Source organism: Nicotiana sylvestris, chromosome 3, assembly GCF_000393655.2.
Source record: "Nicotiana sylvestris chromosome 3, ASM39365v2, whole genome shotgun sequence".
NCBI lineage: Eukaryota > Viridiplantae > Streptophyta > Magnoliopsida > Solanales > Solanaceae > Nicotiana > Nicotiana sylvestris.
In genome coordinates this window covers 173,549,500-173,567,842 of record NC_091059.1, presented here as the reverse complement: position 1 = coordinate 173,567,842, position 18,343 = coordinate 173,549,500, and the positions used below count along the sequence as shown (strand labels likewise).

At 42.4% G+C, this 18,343-nt stretch overlaps 1 protein-coding gene across 1 annotated transcript; it reads left to right on the top strand.

Annotated features, from left to right (window-relative positions):
• Positions 1-5,327: 5,327 nt before the first annotated feature.
• On the top strand, positions 5,328-6,113 carry LOC138888381 (uncharacterized). Its single transcript, XM_070170237.1, has one exon. The coding sequence runs from the start codon at positions 5,328-5,330 to the stop codon at positions 6,111-6,113; it is 786 nt and encodes a 261-aa protein (XP_070026338.1).
• The last annotated feature ends 12,230 nt before the right edge of the window (positions 6,114-18,343 follow it).

Here is an 18,343-nt window from a genome sequence, read left to right as displayed (position 1 = left end):
TATTACGAATAGAAGTTCGGGATTTGAATTCTTATAAGTGAGCTCTACCACATGATCTAGAGTAAGAAGAAAGAGTGATAGTCCTAAATATCATGTAGCCTCATGCTTATAAGTGTGGTACACAACACATCCATAAACAAGACTCTACTAGATACGGCTTATAGGCTCCCTAGGACAGAACTGCTTTGATACCACTTTTGTCACGACCCAAACCTATGGGCTGCAACCGGTGCCCGGTACCTTACTCAACCGAGTACCTATGTAACGTATCTTTCGTATCATACTATTATAGGTAAATGAGCCAGAGAGGCTGTCATGAGATAGGTACAGCAAAACATGGAGAAATCCTCGACATTGGACGATCCAACATGTAATCCAATCTTATACATATGATGTACGAGCCTATAAGGCCAAAATAACTACTCGTATACTAATCATAGGCCGACAAGGCCATACAATCTTTTACGTACATGACATCTGTCTATAAGCCTCTAAGGATACATAATTGTCATAAAGGTTGGGACATATCCCCGCCATATCAAATAATACACATCTAAATCATACTGACCAAACAAGCAACTCCGGAGCAAATGGAGTGCACCAACATCTTCCTCTTAGCTGATCGCCTACATGGAGGACTCTCGACCTGTCTATCGAGACCTGCGGGCATGAAACACAGTGCCCCAGGAAAAAGGGACGTCAGTAAAAATAATGCACCGCATATTTAAGGCACATCAATAAGTACATAACAGACGTGAAAGGAATATAGAGTAAATGACTCAACCTGTAAGTCTTGATAACTCCATAAATCATGAAATAATTATAGTGTCATGCATATGCATATGAATGTCATGTCCTGCATAGGTACATGTTTCATAACATCAGCAGGCCTCTGAGGGCATCCCATCATATCATCTCGGCCACTGTGGGCAATATCATCAACGTATACCAGTTAATCAGGTGATGCTGCGTATATAACGCCGTAACCTTTTTCCATTTCCCATATCCCATATATATATATATATATATATATATATATATATATATATATATATATATATATATACGCGTATATAATTCCATTTAGTCATGGGTCAATGCATATGTATAAATGCATGAAATTCATAAGAAATACGTTAATAAGTTTTTTTTTCGGAATGCCATAAAAAAATCAATATGCCTTTCGGATAAACTTTATCAAATATGTATTTTTCTGAGACCCATGAACAGAAGATATCATAATAATTCACATGGGGAACCCAAGAATATAGACACCCCTAGTATTTCTATGAATAGAGCTATTTATGAAAGTTGTGTATTTTGCTCATTTCATTTGTATCGTATGGATCATGCCAAAAAGAAAGAAGGTATAGCATTAACATACCTGGAATAGGGGAAATCCATATGATGTTCTTGGAAAAGGTTGCACCGTACTCCTTTAGAACCACAAAATTTTATGTTGCTATGGTTTTAATAATTCCCGCTGGATTCCTTTTGGTAGCAAGAATTGATACATTGGATTCCTTTTGCTATGTTCTGGTTTGATGTGTTTGAAGATGCGAATTGAAAAGTGATAAGAATTGAATGTGTAACTTTGATATAGAAAACGTTGGAAAATGACGTGAAAGTGTAATTAACACATTAACCTTCTTGTTTTGATGTGTTTTGAAGACAAGAATTGAAAAGTGATAAGAATTGAATGTGTAACTTTGATATAGAAAATGTTGGAAGGTGTAACGACCCAAACCGTCGTTTCCTGTATTTTCGTCCTGTATTCCCCTTTAAATGCTTATTCATATTTCAGTATGTGTACTTGGTGAATTTGAGTCAATTCGGATCGAGTTTGGTATGAAATGGGACAATTAGTCTCTTTAAGGAAGAATTAGTTTGGAAAAGTCAACCGGACGTTGACTTGTGAGTTAGAGGGCTCGGAATTGAATTTCGATGATTCGGTTAGTTTTTGGGGATGATTTAAGGTCTAGGAGCGCAATCAGAATTAATTTTGGAGGTCCGATGAAGAAATTAGCTCATTTTGGCGATTTCCGGTTGATAGGTGAAATTTTGATCCGACGGTCGGAATGGAATTCCGAGAATTGTTGTAGCTTCATTATGTCATTTTGGACTTGTCTGCAAAATTTGAGGTCATTCAGACTAGTTTTGACGTGTTTCGGCATCGGATGTGGAAGTTAGAAGTTTTAAAGTTCATAGGTTTGAATCCGATGCGAATTTGGTGTTGTGATATTGTTTTGAGCGTTACGAAGGTAGAAACAAGTTTGAACGATATTATGGGATATGTTGGCATGATTGGTTGAGGTCCCACTGGCCTTGGGTGAGTTTTGGGTGGTTAAACGGACTATTTCATCTTTGAAAAAAATTGCAGAAATTTTTAGGCTTCTGCTGTGCCCAGAAAATTTCAGGCTTGAGGTGTCCAGTTTGGAAGCTCATATCTTGTAATCTATAAGAAATCAGAAAAATTGCAAAACATAAAAGTTGTAGCCCTTACATTTTAGTTTTCAGAAAGTTAAACCATTCGTGATTTGGATATTATCTCAGAAAGTTATGATGGATCGAAAATGGCTGGTAGAGCGATTTCGATAGAATTTACGGATGCGCTTTAGAAGCTCATATCTCGGGATATATAAAGAGTTATATGGTGTACAACCTATCAAATTAAAGATCTTCGAGTCTAGTATGTAAATCTTCAAACCATTTGTCATTTGGATATTTATACAAGACGTTATGGGTGTTTAAGCAGAAGGTGTCCGACAAGGGAAAATTTTAATAGGATGTACAACTTGTATAGCACAAGTGCAAGGTACAACTCGACGAAGCACGGGCAGATTCTTTAAACACGAATTTGGCTTATTTCTTTCATTTGGCTTGGATTATTTTGGAGAGGATTTCAAGGGGATTTCATCAAGCACCAAAGGTGAGTTGTTTCTACTTATTTTCAAGTTAAATACATGGATTAGAGCTGAAAACTCAAGTAATTTATGGACAAAAATGGTGGTTTAGGGCTTGAAACTTAAGAGAATTAAATGGAGATTTGAGGGGTCATTTGAACTCCGATTTTGGTAAATTTGATATGTACGGACTCGTGGCGAGATGAGGAATCTGGTGATGTAAAATTCGTAATTTTTCGAGAAGTGGGCCCGGGGCTCGGGTTTTGCAAATTTCGTGATTTTCGATATTTTTCGAGTCTTTTCGATTGGGTTATATTCCCTTAGCCTATTGTAATGTATTCGTTGTGGTTTTGACCAGATTCGACGCGCGAAGAGGTAAATTCGAGAGGCAAGGGCATAGCGGAGTAGACGTTGGACCGTCTTGAGGTGAGTAATGATTTTAAATGATGCACTGAGGGTTTGAAACCCCGGATTGCACAACATACTGCTATGTTGAGATGAGACACGCATTGTATGACGAGCGCGGGATCATTTACTATTGGGGATTGTGACTTGGTCCATCCCTGTTGATATTTTTACCGCGTAATTGATAAAGATTTATTGTTTTTCACTATGATTGGGGCTTATTGCCATATTTGGGCTTCGTGCCTATTATCTGAAATCTTTTGTGAATTTACATCACTATTTTCCTCATGAATTGAAATATTATTTGAACTCAGTCCAATTGAATTATATTATTTTGTGAACTCAGCTACATTTATACTCAACTCGAGATTTAATGATATTTATAATGTTGTTGAGCTGAGCACTATTGTTTTACTGATGCCCAAGAGGCTTATGATTATTTTCTGGACTGATTGAGGCCGAGGGCCATACGTGAGGATATGTTGAGTGATGTGAGGAGGCTTTCAGGCCTCGAGTGTTATATGAGGAGGCTTTCAGGCCTCGTGTGTGATGTGTGAAGGCTTTCAGGCCTATTGATATTGCGCTTGGGCTGTAGGAGCCCCTCCGGAGTCTGTACACACCCCCAGTGAGCGCAGGGTACCCAGGTGAGTTGGGAGTGGGCCCGAGAGGCCGTTGCTTGTGTGTGGTGAGTTGGGAGTGAGCCCGAGGGGCTGATGTTGTGTGCTGGTGAGTTGGGAGTGAGCCCGAGGGGCTGATACTATACTGAGATTTACATATTGAGCCCGAGGGGCAAGCTTTTGATTTATCCTTACTGTGGAAATTATTTGTCTTTACTGTTTTAAAAGAAGAATTATCTGATACTCACTATTTTACTGTATAACTGATTTTACTGCTTGGGATAGCGCTATATTGTGCCGTTATGAGATTTCATATTTACAGTCGTTATTTATTTTTATTACTCACTGGGTCGAAGTACTCACATTACTCCCTGCACCATGTGTGCAGATACAGGCAGAGCTGAGTTCGCTCCTGAGCACTGATTCTTTCCAGGCCAGGTGGTGACTAGGAGTAACGAGGTAGCTATTGACGTCCGCAGCCCCATTTTCTCCCTTATCTTTGTTATTTATGATAATTCCAGACTTTGTAAAATATTAGTAAACTCTGTAGTAGCTTATGACTTGTGACACCCCGATTTCGGGCTGAGTTGGGATGGTTTTCCTTGTTCTATCACGTTTATTTCACATTTAAGATTATATTGCCCATGATTTAGACTTATTCCTGCTAAGTAATTATAAAGAGATGTACTGTTTTGTTGATTGGCTGGCCTTGTCCTCACGAGAGGCGCCATCACGACCGGGTTGGGATTCTGGGTCGTGACAAGTTGGTATCAGAGCCTAGGTTACTAGGTCTCGCGAGTCATGAGCTGGTTTAGTAGAGTCTCGCGGATCGGTACGGAGACGTCTGTATTTATCCTCGAGAGGCTACAAAACCTTTAGGAAAATTTCAAATTCTTGGAAATTCTTGTCGTGCGACTTTGTTGGTCCGAAAACTAAATTCTGTTGTTCTATTCTCACGCAGATGGCGAGAACACGCGCTAATGGACAGGACGGATGACCATCATTGCCACCTACTGAGGCCACCAGAGGCCATGGACGCGGTCGTGGTCGAGGTCGTGGTCGAGGTAGAGCCGTAGAGGCAGCATCTGTAGACCCACCAGTTGCCCCGGCTCAGGATCAGGCTCCAGCTGCAGAGACTCCAACAGCACTTGCTCAGGCACCAGCTGTGCCTATTGTTATTCCAGGTCTTCAGGAGGCCCTGGCTCAGATTCTGACAGTTTGCACTGGCCTGGCTCAGGTAGTTTCAGCCACCACTGTAGCAGCTATTTCACAGGCAGGGGGAGGCAATCAGACCCCCGCTGCTCACACACCTGAGCCAGTAGTGCAAGGATTATAGACACCAGAGGCACCACCAGTACAGCAAGTTGCCCCAGTTCAGCCGGTTGCACCGGTTCAGGATAATATGGTCCCAGTTATGCCAGACGATGAGCAACATCGTCTTGAGAGATTCAGCAGACTTGCACCTCCTACTTTTAGTGGTGCTCAAGGCGAGGATGCCCAAGGTTTTCTTGACAAGTGTAGACGTATGCTGAGGACAGCAGGGATCTTGGAGGCTAGCGGTGTATCCTTTACTACTTTTCAGTTCTCAGGTGCAACTTTCACTTGGTGGGAGGTATATGAGCGGCGTAGGCCGGTAGGTTCAGCGCCCTTGTCCTGGCAGGAGTTCTCCACTCTCTTTCTGGAGAAGTGGGTACCGCAATCTCAGAGAGAGGAGATGCGCAGGCAGTTTGAGTATCTTCATCAGGGAGATATGACCGTATCTCAGTATGAGGTGAGGTTCTTGGAGCTGGCTCGTTATGCTCCATGGATGGTCCCGACTGATCGGGAAAGGATTAGGAGGGTTTTGGATGGGATTAATTATCCCATTCGTATTCTGATGGCTCGAGAAAGGATTCTGAGCCATACTTTTGAGGATGCAGTAGATGTTGCTCGCGACATTGAGACGGATCGTTGTCTAGAGAGAGAGGAGCAGGAGGCTAAGAGGCCTCGTGGATCAGCTAGTCACAGTGGCGCTCCATCTAGGGGCCAGTTTCAGCAGAGTAGAGGTCGTTCTTACAGGCCTCATCAGTCTGCTCGTCCAGAGTACCGCGGGCCATCTTCAGGCCGTGGTCATCAGGGATTTCAGCAGGGCCAGTCATCACTCAGTGCCCTTCCAGCTCAGAGTTCTTCACGTGCCCCGTCAGTTTAGGGTTCTTCTGCACCGAGTGCACCAGCTAGTCACTCTGGTGCGAGGGGTTCTTTTCAGTCCCATCCTCAAGCATCTAGGGGATGTTATGAGTGCAGAGAGTTAGGACATGTGTGGAAGCAGTGTCCTCGTTGTACCGCCAGTTAATCACAGCAGAGGGGTCAGTCCTCATCTTCTGCACCAACTACTTCAGCACCCACCCAGTCAGCTAGGGGTGAGGGTCAGGCAGCTAGAGGCCGCCCCAGAGGGGGAGATCGAGCGGGCGGTGGTCCGGCTCGGTTTTATGCTATTCCAGACCGGGTAGATGCTCTTGCGTCAGATGCTGTTATCACAGGTATTATCTCAGTCTGCCACACAGATGCCTCTGTCTTATTTGATCCGGGATCCACCTATTCTTATGTGTCTTCATATTTTGCCCGTCATTTGAGTATGCCCCGGGAGTCTCTTACTTTACCTGTTCATGTGTCTAACCCGGTAGGCGATACTATTGTTGTGGACCGTGTGATCGGTCATCCGCTGTGATTATTGGGGGTCTGGAGACCCGAGTTGATCTACTGCTGTTGAGCATGGTAGATTTTGATATTATTCTGGGCATGGATTGGTTATCTCCATATCATGCTATTCTAGACTGTCATGCTAAGACAGTTACTTTGGCTATTCCGGGTGTTCCGAGGATCGAGTGGCGTGGCATGACTGATTATGTCTCTAGCAGAGTAATTTCTTTCTTGAAAGCCCAGCGTATGGTTGGGAAGGTTTATCTATCATATCTGGCTTTTGTGCGGGATGTTAGAGTTGAGACTCCTAGTATTGATTATGTCCCAGTTGTGAGGGACTTTCCTGATGTATTTCCTGCAGACCTTCCGGGCATGCCGTCGGACAGGGATATTGATTTTGGCATTGACTTAGTGCCGGGCACTCAGCCCATTTCTATTCCGCCATATCGTATGGCACCAGCAGAGCTAAAAGAATTGAAGGAGCAGCTTTAGGAGCTCTTAGATAAGGGGTTCATTCGGCCTAGCGTGTCCCCGTGGGGTGAACCTGTTTTATTTGTGAAGAATAAAGATGGAACAATGAGAATGTGCATTGATTATAGGTAGTTCAATAAGGTAACAGTGAAGAACAAGTATCCTTTGCCTCGCATTGACGACTTATTTGATCAGCTTCAGGGAGCGAGAGTATTTTCTAAGATTGATCTCTGTTCGGGCTATCACCAGTTGAAAATCAGGGAGTCAGATATTCCCAAGACTGCTTTTAGGACTAGATATGGTCACTATGAATTTTTGGTTATGTCTTTCGGGCTGACCAATGCCCCAGCAGCGTTCATACGTTTGATGAACAGTGTATTTCAGCCTTATCTGGATGCATTTGTTATTGTATTCATTGATGATATCCTGGTGTACTCGCGTAGCCAGGAGGAGCATGCCCATTATTTGCGTGTACTGTTGCAGAGATTGAGAGAGGAGAAGCTTTATGCAAAATTCTCCAAATGTGAATTTTGGCTAAGTTCTGTGGCATTTTTGGGACACATAGTGTCCAGCGAGGGTATACAGGTTGATCAAAGAAAGATAGAAGCAGTGCAGAGTTGGTCTAGACCGTCCTCAGTCATAGAGATTCGGAGTTTTCTTGGGCTAGCAGGCTATTATCGCCTATTTGTTCAAGGGTTTTCTTCTATTGCATCGCCTTTGACCAAGTTGACTCAGAAAGGTGCCCCATTTGTATGGTCCGGCGAGTGTGAGGAGAGCTTTCAGAAGCTCAAGGCACTTCTGACCACAACTCCAGTGTTGGTGTTACCATCAGCTACAGGTTCATACACGGTATATTGTGATGCTTCCAGAGTTGGGATTGGTTGTGTGCTAATGCAGGAGGGTAGAGTTATTGCTTATGCTTCTCGTCAGTTGAAGCCCCATGAGAAGAACTACCCTGTTCATGATTTGGAGTTGGCTGCTATAGTTCATGCCTTAAAAATTTGGAGGCACTATTTATATGGCGTATCTTGTGAGGTATTCACTGATCATCGCAGTCTTCAGCATTTATTTAAACAAAAAGATCTTAATTTGAGGCAGCGGAGATGGCTTGAGTTACTTAAAGACTATGATATTACCATTCTATATCATCCGGGAAAGGCCAATGTAGTGGCCGATGCGTTGAGCCGAAAGGCAGTCAGTATGGGGAGTTTGGCTTACATCCTAGTTGGGGAGAGGCCTCTTGCAGTTGATGTTCAGACCTTGGCCAATCAGTTGGTGCGGTTAGATATTTCTGAGCCTAGCAGGGTATTGGCTAGTGTGGTTTCTCGATCTTCCTTATATGAACGCATCAGAGAGCACCAGTATGATGATCCGCATTTGCTTGTCCTTAAGGACAGAGTTCAGCATGATAATGCCAAATATGTGACTATAGGTGATGATGGCGTATTGAGGATGCAGGGCCGTATTTGTGTGCCCGATATTGATGGGCTTAGAGATTTGATTATTGAGGAGGCCCACAGTTCGTGGTATTCCATCCATCCGGGTGCTGCGAAGATGTATCAGGACTTGAGACAACATTACTGGTGGAGTAGAATGAGGAAAGACATTGTGGGATATGTCGCTCGGTGTCTCAACTGTCAGCAGGTGAAATATGAGCATCAGAGATCGGGCGGTTTGCTTCAGCAGATGATTATTCCTGTGTGGAAATGGGAGAGAGTTACTATGGATTTCGTGAGTGGCCTTCCTCGGACTTTGAAGAATTATGATTCGATTTGGGTCGTTGTGGATAGGCTGACCAAGTCAGCGCATTTCATTCCGGTGTGTACCACATATTCTGCGGAGCGGCTGGCTAGGATCTTTATTCAGGAGATTGCACGGTTGCATGGTGTTCCAGTTACTATCATTTCGGATAGAGGTACTCAGTTCACTTCTCAGTTTTGGAGGACTTTTCAGCACGAGTTGGGCACTCAGGTGGACTTGAGTTCAGCATTTCATCCTCAGACGGACGGACAGTCTGAGCGTACTATTCAGATATTGGAGGATATGTTGCATGCCTGCGTGATTGATTTTGGAGGTTCTTGGGTTGAATTTTTACCACTTGCAGAGTTTTCCTACAACAATAGCTATCAGTCCAATTGAATTATATAATTTTGTGAACTCAACTACATTTATACTCAACTCGAGATTTAATGATATTTATAATGCTGTTGAGCTGAGCACTATTGTTTTACTGATGCCCAAGAGGCTTATAATTATTTTCTGGACTGATTGAGGCCGAGGGCCATACGTGAGGATATGTTGAGTGATGTGAGGAGGCTTTCAGGCCTCGAGTGTTATATGAGGAGGCTTTCAGGCCTCGTGTGTGATGTGTGAAGGCTTTCAGGCCTATTGATATTGCGCTTGGGCTGTAGGAGCCCCTCCGGAGTCTGTACACACCCCCAGTGAGCGCAGGGTACCCAGGTGAGTTGGGAGTGGGCCCGAGAGGCCGTTGCTTGTGTGTGGTGAGTTGGGAGTGAGCCCGAGGGGCTGATGTTGTGTGCTGGTGAGTTGGGAGTGAGCCCGAGGGGCTGATACTATACTGAGATTTACATATTGAGCCCGAGGGGCAAGCTTTTGATTTATCCTTACTGTGGAAATTATTTGTCTTTACTGTTTTAAAAGAAGAATTATCTGATACTCACTATTTTACTGTATAACTGATTTTACTGCTTGGGATAGCGCTATATTGTGCCGTTATGAGATTTCATGTTTTCAGTTTTACCGCCGCCCGCGGGGCGCGTGGGGAGTTTTCTCCAATTGAAGGACAGTCGAAACGGGATTTATTTAATTATTTCAGAGTCGCCACCTGGGAATTTTAAGGCGTCCCAAGTCACCAATTTTAATCCCTGAATCGAGGAGAATATGACTCTGTTTATTATTCTGCGAACCAGAAATCCTGAGTAAGGAATTCTGTTAATCCGGAAGAAGGTGTTAGGCATTTCCGAATTCCGTGGTTCTAGCACGGTCGCTTAACTGTTTTTATTATTGGCTTAATTATCTTGATTTTACTAAATACGTTTTTATTGCATGATTTTACTACCGCTTTTTACTTATTGTTTACAATTATATGGACGAATTACGCGTACGTATATTCGTATTATATACTTTTTATAATTACCGGGGATCATGCCACGCGTACGTGTACACAATAAAATTGTCCATGTTATAGTTTTTTATAAAAAATACTTCTTTTTAACTTCTTCATCCTCATTCTCCAGGTGGACGCCTGACTTCTTTAATTCTCATCCTCATTCTCCAGGTGGACGCCTGATTTCTTCAATTCTTCATCCTCATTCTCCAGGTGGACGCCTGACTTCTTTAATTCTTATCCTCATTCTCCAGGTGGACGCCTGACTTCTTTAATTCTTCATCCTCATTCTCCAGGTGGACGCCTGACTTCTTTAATTCTTATCCTCATTCTCCAGGTGGACGCCTGACTTCTTTAATTCTTCATCCTCATTCTCCAGGTGGACGCCTGACTTCTTCTTTTCTCATCCTCATTCTCCAGGTGGACGCCTGACTTCTTTAATTCTCATCCTCATTCTCCAGGTGGACGCCTGATTTCTTCAATTCTTCATCCTCATTCTCCAGGTGGACGCCTGACTTCTTTAATTCTCATCCTCATTCTCCAGGTGGACGCCTGACTTCTTTAATTCTCATCCTCATTCTCCAGGTGGACGCCTGACTTCTTCTTTTCTCATCCTCATTCTCCAGGTGGACGCCTGACTTCTTTAATTCTCATCCTCATTCTCCAGGTGGACGCCTGACTTCTTCTTTTCTCATCCTCATTCTCCAGGTGGACGCCTGACTTCTTTAATTCTCATCCTCATTCAAAAAGACTGTTTTGTCCTTGTAATTGATCCTTGACTATAGGATTCCCCTCTGTATGTTTTCCTTCGAACCCTTTTAATTGTAATTATATGTCCCTTCTGACTTTGCTGATCCACTTTTGATTTCACTTTTCTTACACCCATATCTTTTTATCTCCCGCCTTTCATGGCCGTATTTTGCATCATGTAACCTTGAATCTTGGTAGTATACCTTGACATTCCTTCTTATTTGTTTGGAATAAAACTTATCTCAAAGCTTTAGAAAAGTAAGATTATTAGTGACGAAACACGCTGATTTCGACAATTATAGAATGAAAAGAAAAATCCAAGTTTGGATGACTGTTGGAGAAAGAATAAAAACTTATCTGATTGGAGTTACTGGCACCAATGATCAGGGTATGCATTTCGGATTAATCAACCCAGTCTTTTAATCAATCTCCTTTCAATTGTCTCATTTTTGTTTTCCCCCAAAATTTCCGTAATCCAACTTCATTTTTCATTTCACAGACCTGTTGGACTTGCAATATCTCAAAGAGTTTTCACCGATAAACCTTCCTCATTTGTTCATTTCTCACTTCCTTTTCGCCCTATGGTGCCTACGAAGGTTTTCACCAATAAGACTCTCTCATTTTACTTTCTCTCAACTTCTGTCGCCTTATGGTGCCCGTGTGGGTTTTCACCTATAAGACTCTCTCATTTTTTCTTTCCTTTCTTGTTTGTACCAGAGTGTTATGAACCATCTTCATTTGCTTGACTCAGCATTTTTATAAAATTGGTCGAAAGGTCTTTTTGGTATGTGGTGGGAAATGGAAAGAAAAAAAAAGTATTAAAAGCTAAATAGCTTTGATATGGGTTTAAAATTACAACTCTTGGAATCTTTTTTTTTCTTATTTCCAATACAATTCTTTGCCCTAGTTTCTTGATTTGGGGTCTCTTGATGTTTCTTTTTGTGCACATTATGTATATTGTGCACCCTATGACCGAACCGTGAGGCGCCTACGTATCCTTCTTTGAGGAATCAGGTCAAACGTAGTTCACTAAACAATAGTGATTTTCTTTTATTTTCTTTTATTTTTTTTACCATTATTATTGTTACTTCAATTTGATTTTCATCGATTCCAAGAGAGGGTAGGAACGAAACAAATATGGCTCAAAAGGGGAAGCAAAAGGGTATAGTGTTTGGATAGCAGAATAAATTGCCTTTGTCATTCCAATCTTTGAAATAATGTTAAATACAAACATTCAAAAAGTTATGCATAATATCTCTTTACCGCGTCAGAATTGATTGCCATGTCTATGCATTTGCCTTCAATGTCTGTTAAGCATAGTGCACCATTTGATAATACTCTGGTCACAATGAATGGTCCTTGCCAATTCGGGGCAAATTTGCCTTTTGCCTCAACCTGATGTGGAAGAATACGTTTCAGCACATGCTGACCCACTTCAAACTTCCGTGGACGCACCTTTTTGTTGTATGCTCTTTCTATTCTTCTTTGATATAATTGACCATGACATACTGCGGCCAATCGTTTTTCATCAATCAAGTTTAACTGTTCCAGACGGGTTTTGACCCATTCATCATCATCAATCTTTGCTTCGGCGATGATCCGAAGGGAAGGAATCTCAACTTCTGCAGGAATTACTGCTTCCGTGCCATATACCAACAAATAAGGAGTTGCTCCTACTGAAGTGCGAATAGTAGTGCGGTATCCCAATAATGCAAATGGTAATTTTTCATGCCATTGTTTTGAACCTTCTACCATTTTCCGAAGTATCTTCTTTATGTTTTTGTTGGCTGCCTCTACTGCTCCATTCGCCTTGGGCCGATATGGGGTAGAGTTGCGATGTGTAATCTTAAATTGTTGACATACTTCCTTCATTAAGTTGCTGTTAAGATTAGCACCGTTATCTGTGATGATCACCTTTGGGATTCCGAATCGACATATGATATTTGAGTGGACAAAATCGACCACAGCTTTCTTGGTCACTGATTTAAATGTTTTGGCCTCAACCCATTTGGTAAAATAATCAATGGCTACCAGAATGAACCTGTGCCCATTGGATGCTGCCGGCTCAATTGGTCCAATCACATCCATGCCCCAAGCAACGAAGGGCCATGGTGCCGACATTGTGTGCAATTCGGATGGTGGAGAATGAATCAAATCTCCGTGTATTTGGCATTGATGACACTTGCGCACAAAACTGATACAATCTCGCTCCATGGTAAGCCAATAGTAACCAGCTCGGAGGATTTTCTTTGCCAACACATATCCACTCATGTGGGGTCCGCAAACTCCCGAATGTACTTCAGACATGACAGCTGTAGCTTGTCTGGCATCTATGCATCTTAATAATCCAAGATCTGGTGTTCTTTTATACAAAACTCCTCCGCTTAAGAAGAATCCATTTGCCAATCACCTAATGGTCCTCTTTTGATCTCCTGTGGCTTGTGCGGGATATATCCCCATCTTGATATACTCCTTGATGTCGTGGAACCATGGTTCACCATCAAATTCTTCTTCAACCATATTGCAATAAGCGTGCTGATCGTGGACTTGAATATGTATCGGATCTACATAAGCTTTGTCCGGATGATGCAACATTGATGCCAGGGTAGCCAATGCATCGGCAACCTCATTATGGATTCTTGGAATATGTTGGAACTCCACTGATTGAAACCACTGACAAAGATCATGTAGACATTGTCGGTATGGTATGAGCTTCAAGTCTCGGGTTTCCCATTCTCCTTGAATTTGATGTACCAAAAGATCCGAATCTCCCATGACTAAGATTTCTCGGATACCCATGTCTGCGGCTAGCCTTAACCCCAAAATGCAAGCTTCATATTCAGCCATATTATTGGTGCAATAAAATCGCAATTGAGCCGTAACAGGATAGTGATGCCCTGTTTCAGAAATGATTACAGCTCCTATCCCGACTCCTTTCATGTTAGCGGCTCCATCAAAGAAAAGTTTCCAGCCAGGTTTTTCAATTCGCTCCACCTCGTCGATATGCATTGTTTCTTCATCAGGAAAATAGGTTTTCAACGGCTCGTATTCCTCATCGACCGGGTTTTCGGCTAAATGATCAGCCAGTGCTTGGGCTTTCATTGCAGTCCGAGTCACATAGATGATGTCAAATTCTGTGAGCAATATCTGCCACTTTGCAAGTCTTCCCGTTGGCATAGGCTTTTGAAAAATATATTTCAATGGATCCAGACGAGAAATGAGGTAAGTAGTATAGGACGACAAATAGTGTTTCAACTTTTGAGCTACCCAAGTCAGGGCGCAACATGTCTTTTCCAGATGAGTATACTTAACCTCATAGGCTGTGAATTTCTTGCTAAGGTAATAGATGGCCTGTTCTTTTCTGCCAGTGAGGTCATGTTGCCCCAATACACAACCAAATGAATTTTCCAAGACTGTCAAGTAAAGAATCAAAGGTCTTCCTGGCTCTGGCGGGACCAACACGGGTGGGTTTGACAAGTACCCTTTTATCTTATCGAACGCTTCTTGACACTCATCGGTCCATTTGACCACAGCATCCTTTTTCAACAATTTGAAAATTGGTTCACAGGTTGTTGTGAGCTGAGCAATAAACCTGCTGATGTAATTTAACCTTCCCAACAAACTCATTACTTCAGTTTTGTTCTTTGGAGGTGGCAATTCTTGGATGGCTTTGATTTTTGATGGGTCTAGCTCGATGCCTCGCCGACTGACTATGAATCCCAGCAACTTTCCAGATGGAACTCCAAATGCGCATTTGGCAGGGTTAAGCTTGAGGTTGTACCTGCGAAGTCTTAAGAAGAACTTCCTCAAATCCCCAACGTGGTCGGCCTGATGCTTTGATTTTATGATCACATCGTCCACGTATACCTCAATCTCCTTGTGTATCATATCATGAAACACTGTGGTCATCGCTCTCATGTAGGTTGCTCCGGCGTTCTTCAAACCGAATGGCATTACCCGGTAGCAATAAGTTCCCCATGGTGTGATGAATGCTGTCTTTTCTGCATCTTCTTCATCCATTAGAATTTGATGATACCCAGCATAACAATCCATGAAAGATCCTATATCATGCTTGGCACAATTATCGATCAAAATATGGATATTGGGTAATGGGAAATTATCTTTCGGACTGGCTTTGTTGAGATTGAGGTAGTCGACGCATACTCTAATTTTGCCGTCTTTCTTTGGCACAGGAACAATATTAGCTAACCAAACAGGATATCGAGTGACTCGAATGACCTTTGCTTCCAATTGTTTGGTGATTTATTCCTTCTCACACTTATATCAGGCTTGAATTTTCTCAGCCTTTGCTTGACAGGAGGCACCGTTGGATCGATGGGCAATTTGTGAACCACTAAATCAATGCTCAGGCCCGGCATGTCGTCATATGACCATGCAAAAACATCTTTGAATTCTATGAGTGCTTTAATTAACTCCTCTCGGATCTTTGGTTCCAGATGGACACTTATTTTAGTTTCTCGGATATTACTCGTGTCCCCTATATTGATGTCCTCGGTATCACTCAAGTTAGGTTTGATTTTTTCCTCAAAGTGAATTAACTCTTTACTAATCTCTTCAAAAACCTCATCTTCATCATATTCTGATTCATAATCACAATATATTTCTTGAATTAATATTTCGGAACCAGATTGATTTTTAAGACTGGGCTGAGGATTCCTTATGCATGCCATATCACTAGTGCCAGCGTAAAAAGAACTGTACAGGAAAAAGAAAAGAAAACTATCAGGAATGATAATAAAAAGGAAACTGCTTTTTATTGGATGATGAAAGATAACAAGGTTTGCACACTTCAAACAAACTGTAAGATAAGCTTTGAGATTACAACCCTGAAGTAACCCAAACAAACTTGAAAGAAAATCAAAATAAATTACCAAGACTCCTTTCGAATGGGGAGAGGAGTGGCTTTCCAATTATTAAGCTTTGTTTCTGGCCCAACGAATTGAATTTCTGCGTTGCTACACCCTTCTCCGCTTTCCAACATATTCACATCATTAAACAATTCCGCGAATCTTTCAATTAATTCCTCCTCAGGATTGACCCGGGATTTAGGAATTGTTGTTATCGGGCAGTTTTTAATGCCGATCTTGACAAAAGATTTTGACAGACGTGGGACTGGTTTTGGAAGAACCCATGCTTGGTGTTTCAACTTCCTGGCTTTTATCACGTCATTTACGGTGGGTATGAACCCCAAACCGAATGTTCCCTAGTTCTCGGGGAGAGATACTGGTTGTATAATTCCTTGCAAAGATAAGCCCAGACCTTTGCCGAGTATAAAACCATTCTTTAACATTTCATAAGCTACCATGACTGATGCAGAGGATATCTTTGGATTCGGAAGGTATTTCCCCTCTGGAATTTTCTCCACCGACACTGTGTTGGACACTTGGTATACCCATGGTCCCTGGTCATTTTCTGTTCCCTCGACTGGTACAATGGTACTGCTGCGAGCATTTAAACTTTCTTCCCCATGCACAACTATTTCTTGATGATCCCATTCAAACTTGACAACCTGATGTAGTGTTGACGGGACTGCTTTAGCAGCATGGATCCATGGTCGGCCCAACAACAAGTTGTAAGAGACAGTTATGTCCAACACTTGAAATTCCATTGTGAATTCAACTGGCCCTATTGTTAGTTCCAACACTATGTCGCCAAATGAATCTCTGCTTCCACCGTCAAACCCCCGTACGCAGATACTATTCTTCTGGATCCTCTCCTCTTTAATTTTTAATTTGCTTAAAGTGGAGAGAGGGCATATGTTTGCACTTGACCCATTGTCAACCAATACCCGGGTTACTACGGAGTTTTCACATTTCACGGTGAGGTAAAGAGCTCTGTTATGCTCGGTACCTTCCACAGGTAATTCATCATCAGCAAATGTAATTCTGTTTGTCTCAAAGATTCTGTTGGCTATTCTTCCCAAATGATTTATAGAGATCTTTTCAGGAACATGAGCCTCATTCAGGATTTTCATTAAAGCCAGATGGTGCTCCTCTGAATGGATCAGTAATGACAATAATGAAATTTGAGCGAGTGTCTTTTTCAATTGATCCACAACAGAATAGTCATGGAGTTTCATTTTTCTTAAAAACTCTTCCGCTTCTTCTTCCGTCACAGCTCTCTTTATTGGTGTTGGACTATTTTTTAGTTTTTCTTAACTCTTCGGGCGTAAAACATCTTCCCGAACGAGTCAAGCCTTGCACCTCACACACTTCTTCCTTGACTTCTTTTCCTTTGTACATTACAGTCACCCGTTCGTAGTTCCATGGGATGGCTTTGTTGTTGATGACCGGCAGCTGGATTACAGGTGCGATAATAACCCGATCTGTACGGGCTCCTTCCACGAATACAATGGGTTTGTTAGCAACCCCTGGTACTATCACTTTCGGCCTTTCTTGTTTTGCGGCAACTTTGCTCGATGATCCCTCCTCGATTATCATAGATGGTCCATCACCATTTCTGTTCTGCTTAGGTACCGGCTTCTCCTCTGTTAACTGCTTATCTGATTTGGCTTCATGAGACTTGATCATCATGACAGTTTGTGACGGCTTCTTTGTCTCCCCATCAGCTTGTATGATTTCTATCATATTAGCCTCTTGATGGGCTGGCATTGGATTTCTATTGATATTTGGGGCTTCGGGGGTTTGAACCTCGATTTTATTAGTATCAATCAGCTCTTGTATTGCATTTTTTAAATGCCAGCATTTCTCCGTATCATGGCCTGGTGCACCGGAGCAATATTCACAGCTAATGGTGTAATCCAGATTCTTTGGAGGAGGATTGGGTAGCTTGGATTGTATTGGTCTCAGCATGTCTAGCTGTCTCAGCCTGTGGAACAGACTAGTGTAAGACTCTCCCAATGGAGTGTAAGTTTTCTTTTTCTGTTCTCTTTCCCCCCTGAACGCTGGCCTCGGCCTGAAACCTGGTCCGGGATAGGCTCGTGGGTAAGTACTTGGTGTGGCAGGAGCACGCCAATTGGTGTGAACAGGTGGCTGATTGTATGCTTGAGCATGGTTAATGGAGAAATGAGGCTCCGAAGGGTGATAGTAGTGTTGGGATGAATCATGGTGGTAAGCTGATTGGCGAGGTCGTTGTTGATTATAGTAAAGCGGTGAACCTCTGGGTCCCGACCAAATTCCTGAATCAACTACCGCTGCTTCCTCCCTCTTCTTTCTTCTGATTCCTCCTACCCCGCCTTGAATAGCTTGAGTAGTTGCCTTAATTACTGAATAGCTCATAATTTTATTTGTTTTGAGACCTTCTTCCACCATACCTCCCATCTTCACCACTTCGTTGAATGATTTTCCAACCGCTGAAACCAGATGGGCATAGTAAGTTGGCTCCAAGGCTTGGAGGAAGTAGTCTACCAT